Raw genomic sequence first — 17,008 nt, forward strand, 5'->3', positions numbered from 1 at the left:
CATATAACTTAGATCAATTTGATACTACTTGCTATAATTTATACAGTGAATTTAAGTAATTAACATTTATGTCAGCCTAAAAAGGCGGTGAACTGACGGGTTTACCCTCTACTACATCCATTAAATTACGCACAGGTGTTGCAACCGGCAACGTACAGAGAATTCGGTTTTATTGACCAGAACATGTATTTATTATTCCGACTAGCTTGACACGGTTGAAATGATCGCGACTTCTCGGCATTCTCGGACCCATCGCAGACTAGAGCATGTAGGGAAATGCAGTTTGATTGCATGCTTCAGCTGCGGTCCAGTTCCCGCCTGGTTCCCGCAGACTCGCGAGGGGGCGTGTGCGGCGTGGAACTACATTACCGCAGCTTCCGCTCTCACGTCACACATGAAGCACAACATGGCACCTACCAGCCGGGCTGTTGTTGTGCTAGCGCTCTCACTACTCTACCTGTGTCGGGCAATCTTTTCCACCGAGTATTTCTCCACTCTCACTTTCTTCAATAGTGAACTGCACAAACATGGATGCAGCTCGCCTTCCGAGTGGGAAGAATACGCGGCCGACTGCGGTAAAGTCTCTTTTTTCGCTGTTACTTTGCCACGTCCTCTCTGATACAACTGTCACTGTATAACCCGGCTAACCCGGTTGTAAGCTAACGTTAACAGGCTAATAACAAGACTGTCTTCTCCTCCGTGCCCTTTGACAACCCAGAAGAGATAACTAGCTAAGCCCTTACTCTTACTCCTGCAGAGGTTAGCTAGGATTTGAAAGCAAAGGTCAGCGAAGGAGAAAGAAAAACTGAAAATAGACAGGGGGAATATGTAACGTTATATATATATATATATATGTGTGTGTGTGTGTGTGTGTGTGTGTGTGTGTGTGTGTGTGTATAACGTTAACGAAACTCAGTATCCTCAGTGTCAGAGTCTCCCGAGAAAAAAACTCACTACTGCAGTACCTGAATGTTTTAGCGTAGCCTCCATACCTGCCGTTCTCCCTTGTATGGAGAGAGCGGCACCCTAAACAAAATTCAAGGCAGTTTAATCCTGCCTTGCTAGTCGGCAAAGGTACATACCTGGTAGAACATAACTTAAGACCTTTTCTTATTCTGAAGTAGCTTCTGGTGATTTCTGCATACGACTGATTCCCCAAGCAGCACTTCATTTCAATCAAATCTCAACTTTTAGAATTGGTACACACTGCTCGCTACTCCCCACCATGGTTTATTTTGGTGAGAGAATAACAGGTGAACCAGTTGTAAAAGTTGACATTTTACTGATATACAACCTAAACCTAAATCACTGCTGCTTGGTGTAATAGATGTATGCCGTACTGAAGAGTGGCTCATAGTAATTCGTAAAAGGTCTTAAGTCATGTTCTACCAGGTATGTAGAAGACAACATTAAACTGCCAAGTTTTGAATGGACCTTGGCCTAGAGACCTTGGAGAGAAAAGAATGTATTGTGGTTAGTTTTAGCATTAATGTTATGTTTTGGTTGTCCCTGCTTGTTACAGTTTTTATTGGAATGTGCTTTGGCTAGTATGCTTCAAGCAGTCCAACAGTCCATCAGTGGACAGTTATAGTGTCATAGTGTCCCGCTGCAGCCTTCAAGCCTAGTAGTTTGACTGGCTGGGAGTAGGTAGTGATAAAGAGCCCTTCATATGCATATAAGAAAGTGTCTGCAATACATACTGTGTGTTTTAGTACAGCCGTTACACCCATACAGTTTCTATCTATAAATGCTCTGAATACGTGTCTCCTCCAGAGTCGTCAATTTTACAGTTGGAGGACCCAGACTGTGAAGAAGGAAGCAACCCCCCCTGCGAGTCGGTCTTCTCACTCAACGCCGAGAAGATCCTGGTGAGATCACTCATACTCACCAATCAGATCTAACACATCTACTGTCTGTAACCATTTCCTTTTGAAAAAAAAAAAAAAACGTGTCAGCAGTTTCAGCTCCATTCTAAATCGAGCTCTCTTCATTTGAACAGCACAATTCTCTGCACTATGTCCTAAATACACTATGTATGACAGCTGTCAGATGATAGTCTATCTCAACTTTTCAGGGGTTCGAGAAAAGGCTGGCAGATTGTTTTCCCCAGTGTCTGTTCAGTTTTTTAAAGATGTGTGTTTTAGGAATGTAATGATACATTCAGCTCATGGTTCGGTTCGATACACGTTACTGGGTTCAAGGTTCAATGTTATCACGATATTTTGAGCAAAATCTGAATGAAGACAATTGTGACTGACAAAATCAGTCACAATTTATTTATTTATTTATTTTTTCTGAAGGAAAACAAAAGTGCAAAGCATAAACAGGGTGACTACAGGCTTCTGGAAGTTAAATTTGACATTTTTTAAGACGTTTTTTAATGCTAGTTCAAATAAAATTTAGCCAATTTAATTCCCAAACAAGCCTGAAGAGTAAACAAAAACCAAACAAAAAGAAATCAGATTGGTATTTCTTAGATACCAGACCGCAGCTAAAATTATGAAAAATTTTTCAACTCCATGATTCATATTGTCAAATTATTACATCGCGGAATTTCGGGTCACAAACTTCCATTAAAAAAAACTTTCAAATAGACAGTTTTCTGCTTTTCACCATTTCCTTTAACAGTCTTGTCTTTGGTGTTTTTCTCAATTTGGCTGATTTGTCACACTGTCACTTTCATACAGGAAACCATTATTTTGTCACAAAATTTGTCACTTTGCTCTCTTTCACCTTTTTTTTTTTGGGTGATTTGTGTGTGTGTGCTCCAAGTTTTCTATGTCTACTTTTCTCTCTCCTTCTTGTATTCTGCGTTGATGTGTTTATTTCCCTCTCTCTCCATCCCCCACAGAGCCAGGCCAAGTTGTTTATAGAACAGAAAAAGTTCCCTTTCCCTGTAGATAACCTCAACACAAACGAAGAACTTGGTAAGTTGACATTTTTTTCAATCGAAAACCTTATTTAAGATGACTATACCAAGTCTCTATGATGGTTTTGCCATTTTCCCCTGTCAACCGTCTCATCACTGTTTCTTGTCATTGCAGCTATAGGCTACGTTCTGATAGGCAACGGCCTTTACGATGAAGCCATCAAACACTTCTCACTCTTGCTGCAGGTCTGTTCGCATCCAGTGCGTCTTATAAACCAACGTCAGCTTAAGATAGAGCTATTCACTCTCAGTGCACCTATTAGGAATGCAGCGCAGTGACATTTTTTCATCCTCTCTCCCTGCGTAATTCAAATTCCCTGGGTTTGATTCAAGAATCTTCTCCTGAGGTGTGGTGTTGTGTCTTTGATACAGGGCGACCCAGAGCTGGTCAGTGCCATCTATGGGAGAGGGATAGCTTATGGGAAGAAAAGTCTACAGGTGAGTGATAACCGTGTCACCTTTATTCAACAGCATAAATAGGTTAAAAAGTCATTAAAATACACTGTGTGCAGTAGAACCAGCTTTCGATTTCTCTTCAGTCATCAGGGTGTCCACAGGTCATTAATGTAAACTCAAAACCTACTTTACATTCAAGGTGCATTTTGGTAGGTATCAGTTTTTTCAAATGGTGGAATTTCTCAGTTTGGATCAAAAGGAAAGTCTTCATATCAACCCAATCTTAAATGTATTCTAACTGGCATTACAAAGGCTTTAAAACGGCCTAAATTTAACTTGGTGAAACCCCCCAGACACTGTTTAAGTTGTTGGCTATTTCCATACATTTTCCAAACGCCTCAAGGTTTTTGTTACCTCAAAATGACACGCATACCGACTTCGGTGACAGCAGCAGTTTCAAGTAAAGACACTTCATGAATACAAATGCAATCTGCCCAGATTCTGTGGTTATGCCCCTCCAGGCAAGTTGGCCAGCAGGTGTGTTTTTGGTCGTTCGTGGCTATTGTTCCTCGTTTTGTCTGCCGTATATTACGTTTTTATACCAGCAGAAGGTAATCGCCCCTCACTCTCGTCTCTCCATGCCAGGATATAAAGAATGCTGACTTGGCACTGTACGAGCTCAGCCGAGTCATCACCCTGGAGCCCAACTGGCCAGAGGTCTACGAACAGAGAGCAGAGGTGAGGCCCAACCCTGCGCTGTAGCATAGGGCATACACCCATACTACCACCACTATCTCTTTCAGATATGCCACTTTTCTAGCCTGGTTGTTGTATATTTAGCCATTATTTGCGCAAAGCCAATTCTCCAATCAGCCTCCAAGATGGCACCAGCTGTGACCGATAGGAGATTTGTGATGCAACTGCAAAGCCTCTATATTTCCTGAGAGAAGGATCAATAAGTGATGTTCCCAGAAAGTAAATATAATTCCAGGCAGCAAGCACAAGTTCAGCTAATATTATGTACCAGGAAGTAAACAGTGAATCACTGGAGACAACAAAACAGGCAAGTTTCAGAACCCTCTATTTCACAACTTTTTTCTTTTTAAACTGTAAGGCTGTTATTCTCCTTAGACTGACTGAGGTGTATCACATGTAAGAGTAAGTTACTCACACGGAAAATACTCTCACCACCTCTATCTTTTCCAGTTGTTTCACAGTAGAGCTGTACATCAGTGTGACATGACTGAACAGGGGGCACAAACTGTAGACTACACTTAGAAATGACAAAGTTTTCCTAGGTAGGAGGTAAAACATTTCAATTTCTAAGAGGAAAGAAACTAGGAGCACTTAAGGTATCTTGCACAGGTGTTCTTGGAGGCCAGGATTTGTACTAGAAAGGACGAAAGTTAATACACAAATAGTTTCCTTTCTTTCTAAAATATTTGAAATTTGAAACTAAATAAATTGTAATTCCGTAAGTATTTGATTAGTTTGTGTGAAGCTGGAAAGTGACAAGAGAAAGAGGTGTGTCCATGGCTGGGATTTAAATCCCCACAGGTGTCAGAACATGGAAAGTGCATATATCATACACATATATACTGTATGTAGGTCACTCATATTGGGCATTTCTGATAAAACTTTGATTCACTCTGAGGTTAGACTGATATATTGGTTCGCCAATATATGGGGCCGATATTGGTCTTTTATTAAAAATTAAAGATAACCCAGTCAGTGTCGTCCACCTCAGATGTGATGCAGTTTAATCGATTACATATTTATTGTAGAATTGATCAGTACTACACTGGTTGTCAATGGGAAGACCTTAACCTGAATAAATTCTAATTAGACATTTTGGTCAGATTCCACACATGTATGCATGAATTTCTTCTGCTCCTTCTTGGTTTCAGTGGATAGATGTAAACGGTCAAACTTTTCCACGCTGCTAAGAATACAATTCCAGGGGCACAAAAATGGTCAAATTTAAAGATATTGAATATCGGCAGAAAATATCAGTATCAGCCTTCAAAAATCGGTCAAACCCTAATCTGCTGTACTATTACTCATAATATGAGTGAATATTCATAGTGCTTTTTATAATGTATGTCTGCTTTTGGTTTGATTGAGGTTAGGAAATTGGTTAAATAGAATGGGTCATTGTGTGACCACATGTAAAATAGTTGTAAATAAGTTGGCGCTCCGGATAGGCGGGATTTATTTTTTGTTTTTGTTTTGTTTTTGTTTGTTTTATTTATTTTTGCATATCCTCAAATCAAGCGCCATGACTTTCCGGAACTGTTTTTGAATATGACTTAGGTTGATGTGACCTTCCCATTGTGTGTGTGTGTGTGTGTGTGTGTGTGTGTGTGTGTGCTCAGATCTTGTCTCCACTGGGTCGTATCAGCGAGGCACTGGGTGACCTCACCAAAGCCATCCAGCTGCAGCCCTCAGCTCGCCTCTACAGACACAGGGGAACGCTGCTGTTCATATCAGAGGTTTGAGTCCCAAATATCTGCGTGTGCATGCACAAGAGAGAGAAACTGTGTGTGTGTGTGTGTGTGTGTGTGTGTGTGTGTGCGCATGTGTTGACCCTGCGCTGTGCCTCCCCACCAGGACTACGTGGCTGCTATGGAGGACTTCCAGCAGTCTTTAGACCTGAAGAAGAACCAGCCTATTGCCATGCTGTATAAAGGCCTCACCTTCTTCCACAGAGGCATGCTCAAGGTACAGAATGTGATAGTATATGTGTGGCATGTGATAGTATAGAGAGCCATAACAGGTAAGCTATAGCAAGAGAAAGGGAAACGTGCCTTATAAATTAGGACATGAACCAAACTCAGGCTCATCATATTGCATGTATATGGTATGCACCTTAGGTCATTTTCACAGTATTCCACTTTTTTCAAACTACTGACTCAGAAATTAAAGTTAAACGTTTTAGAGACCACGTGACTTGGAACGACCAATCACAAGGAAGAGGAGGCGGGGTTTCATGCTACGTAGACAGCAACCTCTACCAGGGTTTCTAACGCAAGCGTGAAGACCCTGTTGAACTTCTCTCCTCATTTCAGACAAAAGGGGCCAGAGAAAACGGAAGAAGGTTGATAAATCAAAATCAAGCATTAGGTGGGCTTTAAGAATTCCTGTAAGTACAACTTCTGTAGCAGCTGCTATTTGGAGTCGAAGCGTGCTGCGGAAAACAAAGGCAGCGCTTTTTCTGTGAAAAAGGCACAATAGTGTGTCCTTGGTCTGCTGATCCATGAAGCGTCTCCTTCCTTGTTCGTTTTATTAAGACAAGGAGCAGGCTTTTTTTTTTTTTTTTTTTGCAGTTACATTGAGCGATTTCAGATTGACATTTCACTCAGGTTTGGCTAGTTTTACAGGGTCCTGACCAGGGTTGGGATCCAACCACTGTAAATTCAGTCAATTCAGAAAGTGGATTTTCTTTAAAATCTTTGTGAATTTTTTGCTAAATAACTACAGCCAAGTTTCACACTTGCATTTTTGATTTTTAGGTCCATCCACATTTTTCCTGCTACTTTTTTATCTGTTAACTCTGTGTTCTCTCTGTCATTCTCTTCTGGCCTTTTCCTTTCTCAGGAAGCCATTGAGACGTTCAAAGAGGCTCTGAAGTTGAAGTCTGACTTCATAGATGCCTATAAAAGCCTAGGACAGGCCTACAGGTACAGCTACAGCGGCAGTGTCCTTTCTTCAAGTTGACTACACTGTTTATTTTATGTCCTTGAGGGTTGATTGATCATGTTTGCTGGCCCAGACAAGAACCACCAAAGCCCTTTTTTTGAGCCGGGAAATACCCTGTCTGCCATACTAACAATTTATCCCCCTTTCTTCCTCTCTTTACCTCCTGTTTTCTCTTCCTCTTTCTTGCTCGTTTCCCCTCTCACCCTGCACTTTTCTGCTATGTCATTTCTCTCTCTTCCTCCTCTTCCCAGAGAGTTGGGCGACTTTGAGGCAGCGATGGAGAGCTTCCAGAAAGCTCTCATGTTAAACCAGAACCACATCCAGTCTCTCCAGCTCCGAGGCATGATGCTGTACCACCACGGCTCACTGCAGGAGGCCATAGGCAACTTCAAGGTAGAGACACTCACATAAGATGCATCCTCTGAACAATAGCTCGAGCCTCCTCTCTTTTATAAGGTTGTATTAAGCTGTGTTCATGCTATTCTGCTAGAGGCGGTCTTCAAACGCTGAAGTCAAGCCAGTTAGAGTCAAATTGCAATGAAACTTCATCAGTGTGAAAACAGATTAAGTCTGATCTTTATTTAGCAGTGTCTTAATTAATAAAAGGAAATAAAAGCAGTAATGTGAAAATTTCACTTTAAAGATGTAACAATATACTAGGCTTGGCATCGATGCCTTTTTCACCCATCGATGATGAGTATAACAATAAATAATGAGCATAGTAATAATACTAGCGACAAAATCATCATGTAATATGAAACATTTTATTAAATAAATAGGAATAGGCACTTAGCCTAAGAGTGCTCTGCTTTTTTTTTTACATAAGCATGTATGAAAATGCCTCTGTGAAATTAAAATCAATGTTCTGTACATTAATGTTACATAATTTTCAATAACAGAAAGCATTACTATTACAGAGCAAAAATATTAACTGTATAAACCCTATGTCTGTTCCTCGGGCTGGAGAATGTGGCTTGGTCTGGGAGAGAGTTCTTCACTTCTGCTTCTATCACACCTCTGAGGAGGTTGTACTTAAATGTTGTCGTGCTAGCTTGGCTAGGTCCGTCTTCCTGGCTTGCAGAAATGGCTGGATTCTTTTTGAGATTCAGCACTCACCTCACCGCACCTCACCGCACCTCGCCTCGCCTCACTTCACCTTCCACTGAACCACATTGTACTTACCACTTTTTAAAGGAGAAGCCCTCTAGTGGCTGGTCTACACCATGGCTCTTATTCCGCCGTTTGAGCTCCCTGTAGTTGGTTCACTCTGTTTAAGTTATTTTATTGTCTTCCTTCTACCTCCTTCCTTTCATTTTTTTAAAGCCACCTCTCTTTCTCTCTCTCTCCTCCTGAGATGTAACAGTAAATGAATAGGGTCAAACCCTCTCTTTCTATTCCTCCACCCCCTCATTCACTTAGTCCTTTCTTATTTCTGTCTCTCTTTCTCTCCTGCCTTTACAGGTGAACACAGAGCCACATTAGGGTTCAACCAATGTTGGCGTCTGACTGGCTAATATCTGATTTTTAATAAAAGGGCAACACTGGCCCGATGTATGAATCCCTCACCTCACCTTTCTTCTCCTCTTTGCGTCTGTCCTCCAGAGGTGTCTCCAGTTGGAGCCGTACAACGAGGTGTGTCAGTACATGAAGGGGTTAAGTCACGTGGCCATGGGACAGTTTTACGAAGGCATCAAAGCTCAGACCAAGGTCATGTTGAACGACCCTCTGCTTGGACAGAAGGCCAGCTCTGAATACCTCAAAGTCAAATACCTCAGAGGTTGGTGCACGTACACACACACACACACATACATATAAGGTGGTAATGGTACATAACTCAAACTTAAGCTACTTGTACTACTAGCACTACTGAAATACTCTATGTTCATATACACTACTGAAACCCACTCATAAACCACTGTTAACCTCTTACTTACACTATTGAAATGCTTTTATAAACACTGCTGAAATGCTTTTTTAAGCAGCGGTTTTCAGTAGTGTATGTAAGAGGATTTCAGTGGTATATATGAGGATGCAGTAGTGTATATGAGCATTGTTCTCAGTTCTTCCATGTTTTGGTTTGCATCCATAGCACAGTCATCCTCAAAAAAGAATGTTAATTGCTGTGGTGGTTTTGAGGTGGGGCTCTCCATAAATCATGCCAGCTTCTAGGGTTTCAATGACAATGTCATACATATCAGTCAGTTTCTACACAACTGACTGGCATCCACACCACCAATCAAAATCATTTGCCAGAATTTTTTTTTAAAAGGGACTGTTATCCATTATTATGGATCATTATGGATCACTATTATCCAGCATTATGTTTTCTTAAAAAAATTGAATATTTGAATGTCAAAAGTGGATTTTGAAGTCCATATCAGGTAACTGAGGATTCAACTACTTTTGACCTTCCCTAATTTTAAGCTCCATTGTCATACAAAAAAAAATCAATTTCCAAAAACAAATAAGCTCACTTTTATATTATATCTTACTCTGTGCTTATCCGTCTATCTTATCTCCCCCTGCCTTGCCACCTTGTCTTTCTCCCAGAGTACTCTCGCTATCTACATTCGCACCTAGACATCCCAGTAGCAGAGTACAACGTGGACCAGGACTTACCAGGGAACTTCAAGAATCACTGGGCCAAGAACCTGCCTTTTCTAATAGAGGACTATGAAGAACAGCCAGGCCTACAGCCACATATCAAGTAGGTTGAATAGGATTTAATACAATATCATAATCATAATCATAATCATGGGGATCCCATAAGGTGTTAAAAGCTCAAAAATATAGCTAGGCACTTGTTCAAAACATGCCTTAAAGGAAAAATCCACCCTAAAACACCAAAAAATGGTGATTTATCGTTCCTGGGTCCATTTTGTTGCTTGGTGATTTATTTTTCTTATTCCCATGAATAATTGGTCAAATGTAGATGACGTCACGTTATGTCGAGATATTTCCAGAGTAGCTATAATGAAATTTGATAGGAGAAAACTTTTCAACAATCTAAAACATCAACAGTAAATGTCAGGTTTTGGTGTTTGTCTCTAGAATCGAAGAGCAAGGGCTTCTTTCTAGACATACCATTTTGCACCGACATTCAACAATCATACAGGGAGAAATCCATCGTAGAAGAGGCAGAGAGACCAATTTCTACACCACCAGTAGCCTCAATAGACCAGAATGCAATGCAGCCACAAGACGTGTAGTGTTTTGAGTAAAGGGTGCGACTCGCTTTTTCTCACAACCTGGAAACTCTCGCTCTCTTGCTCTTAGTATCGTTATTGCGCTCTCTAGCTACGCATAAAACCAACAGCTGAATGCAACAAGTCCAGGCAAGTTCTCTGGAGGTTGTCGAAAGGCATTCTGGGAAGTGTAGGAAACCACTAACTGAAATCATTCCCATTCCTCAGAAAAACTATTCACCTCATGAAAGGTTGGACCAGTTTCACCTGTGTGTCTTCCTCTGTCTGTGGTTTGCAGGGACGTGCTACCGCAGAACTTTGACAGCTACAGCAGTGAAGTCCAGAAGCTAATCTGTGCAGCTGACCACCTGGGGGCGCTAATGCAATACAACACACCCGGCTTCTTGCCCAATAGGAGAATACACAGAGGTACCTCAGAGAGTGAAGGATCACAACGCATGCGTTTGCTTGCATGCGTCAATGCGTGTCCCCGAAATAAAAGCAAAATTTTCCCTGCTTAATCAAATATTAAATAATATACAGTCATGCTGTCACTGATGAAGATCATAATCATGGTAATAATTATGTTGCTACTAATGATAATGGCCTATCCTTTCCAGCCATGGGTCTGGCAACCCTGGAGGTGATGCAGGCCATGCACAGGACATGGAGCAACTCCAAGGTGCGAGTCAACGGCAAGACCCGGCAGATGCAGTGGAGAGACATGTTCGATATAGCTGTCAAGTGGAGGAGGTAAGGTTATTTTTATCTACTACCAACTACAGGAAATGAAAGTTATAAGAAGACGGATGTTGATCTGATGGCCAACAGTTCCTCATGCTTGAGAAGCCTAGCATAACAAAATGAATCGAGGGAAAACTGCAGTCTGCACTGATGCTCATATTATTCATGTGTTCTTAACTATATGAACACCAAAGTAGGTTCGTTTACGGCCAAGAGCACAGACAAGTTCATCATGCTTAGCTAAAGCTACAGGGACTGGAATCAGATTTCACCCAAATGCCAAAATCTCTAACCTAGTCCATGTCCATGTGACTTTTGTTTATAAACTCTGGTTTGCTTGTAATAGGGCAGCATGAACCTAAACGATCCAAATACAAAAATGCAACAAAGTAAACTTTTCCATTATGGTTCGGACCAAAGACAACAAACTGCAAGTGTGATCGCACCCCAAGAGTCTTCGGTCCTTAACTTCTTGGATTACAGCGTTGACATACTAACAGGTCTTTTCCTGTGCTGGCAGGATTGCGGATCCAGATCAGCCAGTTCTGTGGTTAGACCAAATGCCTGCCAGGAGTCTCAGTCGAGGCTTCAACAATCACATCAACCTCATCAGGTAACAAACCCCCCCCCCCCCCCCCCCCCCCCCCCAGCACAGTATCAAATACTCTCATTAGACTGAGGGATAGGAATTTCCACACGGCCTGGCTTGACTTCTTCATTACTTTGTAGTGTGAAAACCCTCAAATTGCTAGTACTGCTACTCACTTTCTTCAATCTTTTCATTTCTGTGTGGCCTTGGTTCTGTCAAGCTCTCAGGATGCTTACCTCCATATCAGTATTGCAAGGGTTCATGGTAGAAATGTTTTCATTTTGATACATGCATCCTTTTTGTGGTTTGACTAACTTACTAAAACTAGGCTTACTGCTGACTCGATTTGTCAGGCTAACTGACAACTGGCAAACTGTCACAAGTTGTTCAATGATAAAAGAGTTGTTTTTTTTGCCAGTATTTTGAAAACTTGTTTTTCTGTCTCCAGGGGACAGATCATCAACATCAGATACCTGGCCTACTTTGACAACATCCTTGACTTCATCAAAGACAGAATACTGGTGTACCACGGGTGAGTTACACCAACACTCCATATTACATTTCATAGAGGTTTCTACCTATGCTCTTATTTTTTTGAGTTAGGGGTACTACATGTATGAATTTTCAGTAAATATGTTATTAGAAAGAAATCTAACAATTAGCGCTATGTTCTAGAGGTTTTAGTCATTTTCCATGAGTGTTCAGGAAGTCTGAATGTGAATGTCAGTGCCTCGCCCCTCTTCCTGTGTTCTTGCCTCTTCTTTAACATGATTGTCTTCTTCTCTCTCAGGGCATACAACCCCAGAGGCCTCCTAGAGGTCCGCCAGGCCCTAGAGAATGTCAATAAAGTAGAAGATCTGCTTCCTATAATGAAGGTAAGGAGGAAGAATGGAAAAAGTAGTGAGGAAGGGAGATCAATGAGATGAAGATGACTTGTGCATGTCAGGGTTAAATAAATCTATGATTGGTTCGTTTGTAATGAGGCATGTTTGAGTGTAAGTGTGCCTTGAAGCAGGACGGTGGTCTGTGTGTGTTTGTTTCTTGAAGCAGTTCAACAGTAAAACCAGGGATGGCTTCACGGTCAACTCCAAGGTGCCCAGCATGAAGGATCCTGGGAAAGAGTACGACGGTTTCACCATCACCATCACTGGAGATAGGTGCGGTCTGTGTTTTATAGCCTGTAGACCCAATCCCCTCACCGCTTGCCTCCCAAACATAAGAGATACAATAAGATTAGATGCCAACCCAGCTGACAACATACAGAGATAACCAGTGTTGGGTTTGTTACTCAAAAAATTCATAAACACACAAGAAGAAGTATGTTGCCTATAGAACACAATGTTGGAGGAAGGCAAGGTGACTTGTAATTCTTTCAATTAACTGCTACTTCTTTATTGTTTGTTGTGTCTTAGGGTAGGGAACATGTTATTCTCAGTAGAGACCCAGACTACAGAAGAGCGGACCCAGCAGTACCAGTCAGAGATAGAGTCCATCTACAAGGACCTCACCGCCAAAGGAAAGGCATTGATGCTGTCCACCGAACTAGGGGTAAGATTTATCTCTCTTTTCCTCAACTCAATTCAGTTCCATGGATGCTTTATTGGCATGACTTTGGCATGCCATACATTGCTAAAGCAGAAGGCGGCAGAGTGCATTACATTCACATCACTAGGCAATGGAAGCTAAACATACAGCTACTAGTAATTCAGACAAGTCTTCTAAAAAAAACAAAACGTAACTGCGGCCAGGGGAAGATATCATGCGAAAAGGTGTCTTGCCTTTTATTTGGAGATTCAACCGAGTTGCCAAAGCAGTTTCTGATCTTTGTGATATAGCGTAACACGTCATAACAACGTATACCACGTAATGTGTAAAGGCCCTGACACACCAGGCCGTCGGTCGGCCGTCGGCCAATGTCGGGCCGTCGGTAAGCGCCTGTGTCCCTAGTTTTTGCGGTGTGTCCCGCACCGCTGGCACTAGTCGGACCCCTGTCGGCGGCTTTCCGGCCGATTGAGCGTGTTGAATCGGCGGCGGAGCCCGTCGGTGAGAGAGATCACTCTGATTGGTAGTTCGTGTTTTGCTTCTGGATGATTGGACTGATAAATTCCTTCAACATGTGGAACTGAACAGGAAAGAGCTGAGCGAAATTTTTAAAATCGGAGGTTTCATTTATCTCCAGCTCTCGACACAGGTTCGGGAACGCCCCTTGAGCCTGTCGCTGGAGTATTCATGATTTCACCCATTTAGTGCGGTTTCTCCTTATTTTTCGCCTCCGCCTCTTCCTTTCTTCTTCCACAACCAAAAGACCAAGGGCTGACAACGCCAGTGCCATTTGCAACTTCTTATCAGACATATGGTATGGAGAGTTATTTCCCCTCACGCAGGCGCAGAACGTACGTGCTAGTTAGCCGTTGGCTGTAGTCTTTGCGGTGTGTTCAAGTGCAACTTTTTGGACCAGACACAGGCGACGTGAGGCGACGCAACAGTCAGCCTTTGTCGCGGCTGGTTCTTTGATGTCGGTTTGGTGTGTCAGGGCCTTAAGAGAGATGGCTTTTTAAAACACTCCTTTCACACAGCACAAAAAGCAGCTTTGAACCGGCTTCATGACTAGGTTGGAAGGCGGCCTAGTGGTGGTCTGAAAAATGCTGCTCTGATTATTAACAGAACTTAAAGCAGTCATTTATGTGAAAGGGCTTCTCTCCTATTGTTCAACTCTATGTAATAGTGTTACTTGATCCACACTGTTCTGCAGGTTAATGACTCCCAACAATACCATTGTTGTTGTCAAGAGTAGACATTGTTATTCACTCTCTGCCAGTGTAACAAATACCTACATTTTCCACTGGGGGGGGGGGTGATGAAGCAGCACATATTCAATTCCACCTCCCTTGGGGTTTGATTCTATTTCCTCTGCTGCCATTTCTTTATGTGTGCAACCCTCTCTGCTTTCCTCTAGATAAATAGAAAAAGAAGCAAAGACACAAAGAAGATGTTTTTTTAAAAAAAAAAGATAAAGGAGAATCTGTATGTAGAAAATGTTGCTCCAGGCAGTTTGTGACTTTCTAGTTTGCTGTGTGATGATTTTTTCTTTCAGGATGCAGATGCTGTGTGTAACCTGATCCTGTCCTTGGTTTACTACTTCTGTAACCTCATGCCTCTCTCCAGAGGATCCAGGTAAGTTATCAGTTGAAATAGCCTGCAGGCATTATGTTGAAATCTTACATTGCTTAAAAACCATGGGAGAAATTTAATTAGTGTTGAAATTCAGAGTACTCTGAGGTGCTGGAAAGAATGTGACAAGTAACTGTCAGATTCTTTATTATTCTGTATTCAGATCCCCATTAGCTGAGGGCTCAGCAACCACTCTTAGTTTAGTTTTAAAGGGAACACGTCGCTAATAGTCTTTATCTGCTAGATAAAACTGTTGGGAAATATCTGTCTAATTTCACATGGATACTAGAGACAAGTGTTAAATGTCAAATGCAGATAACTCCTCTCTGGATACTATCTGGATATGAAACATGTTAGGTACCAAGCTGCAGATCTCCACCCAAACTGTGCTAATTTACATCACTGATTAACCAAATCTAATCATCTTTTATATGTATTTATATCTGCCGCATATCTGTTAATGGTTGAATTTTACATTTGTAATAGTCTACACTGCCATTTAATCACTAGTACCCGGATGGCCCGTATATAACTGTGATAATGCTGCGTGAGAGAGTGTCTCCCTGATCTAATTCTCCCCCTCCCTGTTGCTGCTCTTCCCCAGTGTGGTGGCCTACTCTGTAGTGATGGGGGCACTGATGGCCAGTGGGAAAGAGGTCATCGGTAGGATCCCTAAAGGAAAGGTAAAGTCATTGTACTATGATATCGGTGATGACACTGGCTAGTGATGATAATGTGACATTTTGATCAGATGCCACAGAAATATGCATGAATTTTATTTTTATCCCAGAGATTTGGTCTCCCATGGTCTAAATGTGTTTTTTCCCCTCTGCCAAGAACAAAATTTCAATATCAGCACAAAATTTCAGATATCAGCGGCTTCAATTAAAAAAGATCAGTATCTGTCTTCAAAAACACTAGGGTCAAACCCTAGTGTACATTAATCTACATTCTGGTTGGGATATGTAGTGGTGGTAGATGCAGATTCTGAAGCACTGATGCAGCTGTGTGTACTCTAAGCTATGTTTGTCTTGTGTGGTATGGATTCAGCTGGTGGATTTCGAAGCCATGACCACACCCAGTCCAGACAGCTTCAGTAAAACAGCCAAGAGTTGGATGAACCTCAAGAGGTGAGAAGATCCATTTTCTTCAGACTCAGTTGAAGACAATCTTTATACTGGACTGTAAGGTGATGCTTTCAGGGTAATGCTGTCTTGGTGTTGACCCTCATCTGGTACATTTCTCCTCCTCCCCCAGTTTACCGGGTTGGTACCAGAGTCTTCCGTCGGTAGCAGAGACCTTCCCCTCCACCAGAACAATGATCGAGGTCCTCAACACAGACTCCTCCTCGCACTGTCCAAAGAAGTCCTAACACAACTTCTACTCAGGAGAGAAGTCTGTCTAATAAAGTCTTAATGGAGCTTCTACACTGGGCAGAACCACAGGACCGTCTTCTCCTGCAACCCAAACCAACCTGGACTGGGTTTCCCAAAAGCATCTTTGGCATATAAGATCATCTGTATACCGCTTGGCGCTTTTGGGAAGCCAGGTCTCTCTCCTCCCTTTGCCCTGGGATAGAACTGAGAGGACATTGTTTTGAATGAAATTCAGAAGGTTATTGTCCTTCAGAATCCTCTCAGGTCCAACCTAAGGCAGAGCCTGCTTCCTAATTCTCTGTCATCCTCCTTTAAGTAAGAAGGCAGTGCTTACACCAATTCTGTGCTTTTCAATGCACCATAGGCTAACGTTGTCACAGTACCAGGATTTTGACATTGATGCCAATAGTAAGTTTAATATCAAAAAATTCAATACTACTACAATACCATGGCAAACAACCACTGAGGTGTTTTAAGTCAGTCACGTTTCCACACTTGACCTGGATAGCTTTGTTGCAACTTCTGCACAGGGGTTTTGATGCCGGTTGGGTGTCGCAGAACACATATTTGGTGAAAATATCGAAAGTTTCTAAAATTCAATATCGAATTCAATCTCACGCAACAGTATTGAAATTTTGGTTATCGTGACAACGCTATCATAGGCTAGTGTACAAGTCCGCACTCCAGCTCATAGGGAAAATGACAGAGAATATTGAAGCAGGGTATTACACACATATTGGCTTGGGATGCAGTAGGGATCCTGTCCACCCCCCGTCTCTCTCTGCTCATAGGCCTTCGGACCATCATGCTCAAAACCCAAAGCACAAACTCCATCTCTTAAACCATTTGCATGCACAATCCTATGTTGCTTAGTCATGCCTCAATCCTAGCTTTTAACTTTTAATTTGGACTCTCCCCA

At 42.0% G+C, this 17,008-nt stretch overlaps 1 protein-coding gene across 2 annotated transcripts; it reads left to right on the plus strand.

Annotated features, from left to right (window-relative positions):
* Positions 1 to 394: 394 nt before the first annotated feature.
* Positions 395 to 16,510, plus strand: ttc13 (tetratricopeptide repeat domain 13). Of its 2 annotated transcripts, none has more exons than XM_071910548.1 (24): positions 395 to 575; positions 1,774 to 1,868; positions 2,852 to 2,927; positions 3,045 to 3,115; positions 3,302 to 3,367; positions 3,971 to 4,063; positions 5,701 to 5,817; positions 5,936 to 6,046; positions 6,923 to 7,005; positions 7,276 to 7,417; positions 8,627 to 8,801; positions 9,575 to 9,731; positions 10,508 to 10,638; positions 10,830 to 10,962; positions 11,474 to 11,566; positions 11,991 to 12,074; positions 12,333 to 12,417; positions 12,590 to 12,699; positions 12,955 to 13,090; positions 14,637 to 14,716; positions 15,318 to 15,396; positions 15,764 to 15,843; positions 15,971 to 16,417; positions 16,454 to 16,510. In XM_071910548.1, exons 1-23 carry the CDS (start codon positions 395 to 397, stop codon positions 16,083 to 16,085), a joined length of 2,493 nt encoding a protein of 830 aa, XP_071766649.1. In that variant the 3' UTR covers positions 16,086 to 16,417; positions 16,454 to 16,510. The 2 variants fall into 2 exon arrangements, with proteins under 2 accessions (XP_071766649.1, XP_078145847.1); XM_078289721.1 differs by having other exon boundaries at positions 407 to 575; positions 12,593 to 12,699.
* Positions 16,511 to 17,008: the final 498 nt, after the last annotated feature.

The sequence above is a fragment of the Centroberyx gerrardi genome, chromosome 18 (genome assembly GCF_048128805.1).
Source record: "Centroberyx gerrardi isolate f3 chromosome 18, fCenGer3.hap1.cur.20231027, whole genome shotgun sequence".
Taxonomy (NCBI): domain Eukaryota; kingdom Metazoa; phylum Chordata; class Actinopteri; order Beryciformes; family Berycidae; genus Centroberyx; species Centroberyx gerrardi.

Coding starts and splice junctions, on each gene's coding strand:
- ttc13 (XM_071910548.1), top strand. CDS start 395: ATGAAGCACAACATGGCACCTACCAGCCGGGCTGTTGTTGTGCTAGCG. Junction 6,047..6,922: donor TCCACAGAGGCATGCTCAAG/GTACAGAATGTG, acceptor TTCCTTTCTCAG/GAAGCCATTGAGACGTTCAA. Junction 11,567..11,990: donor AATCACATCAACCTCATCAG/GTAACAAACCCC, acceptor TTCTGTCTCCAG/GGGACAGATCATCAACATCA.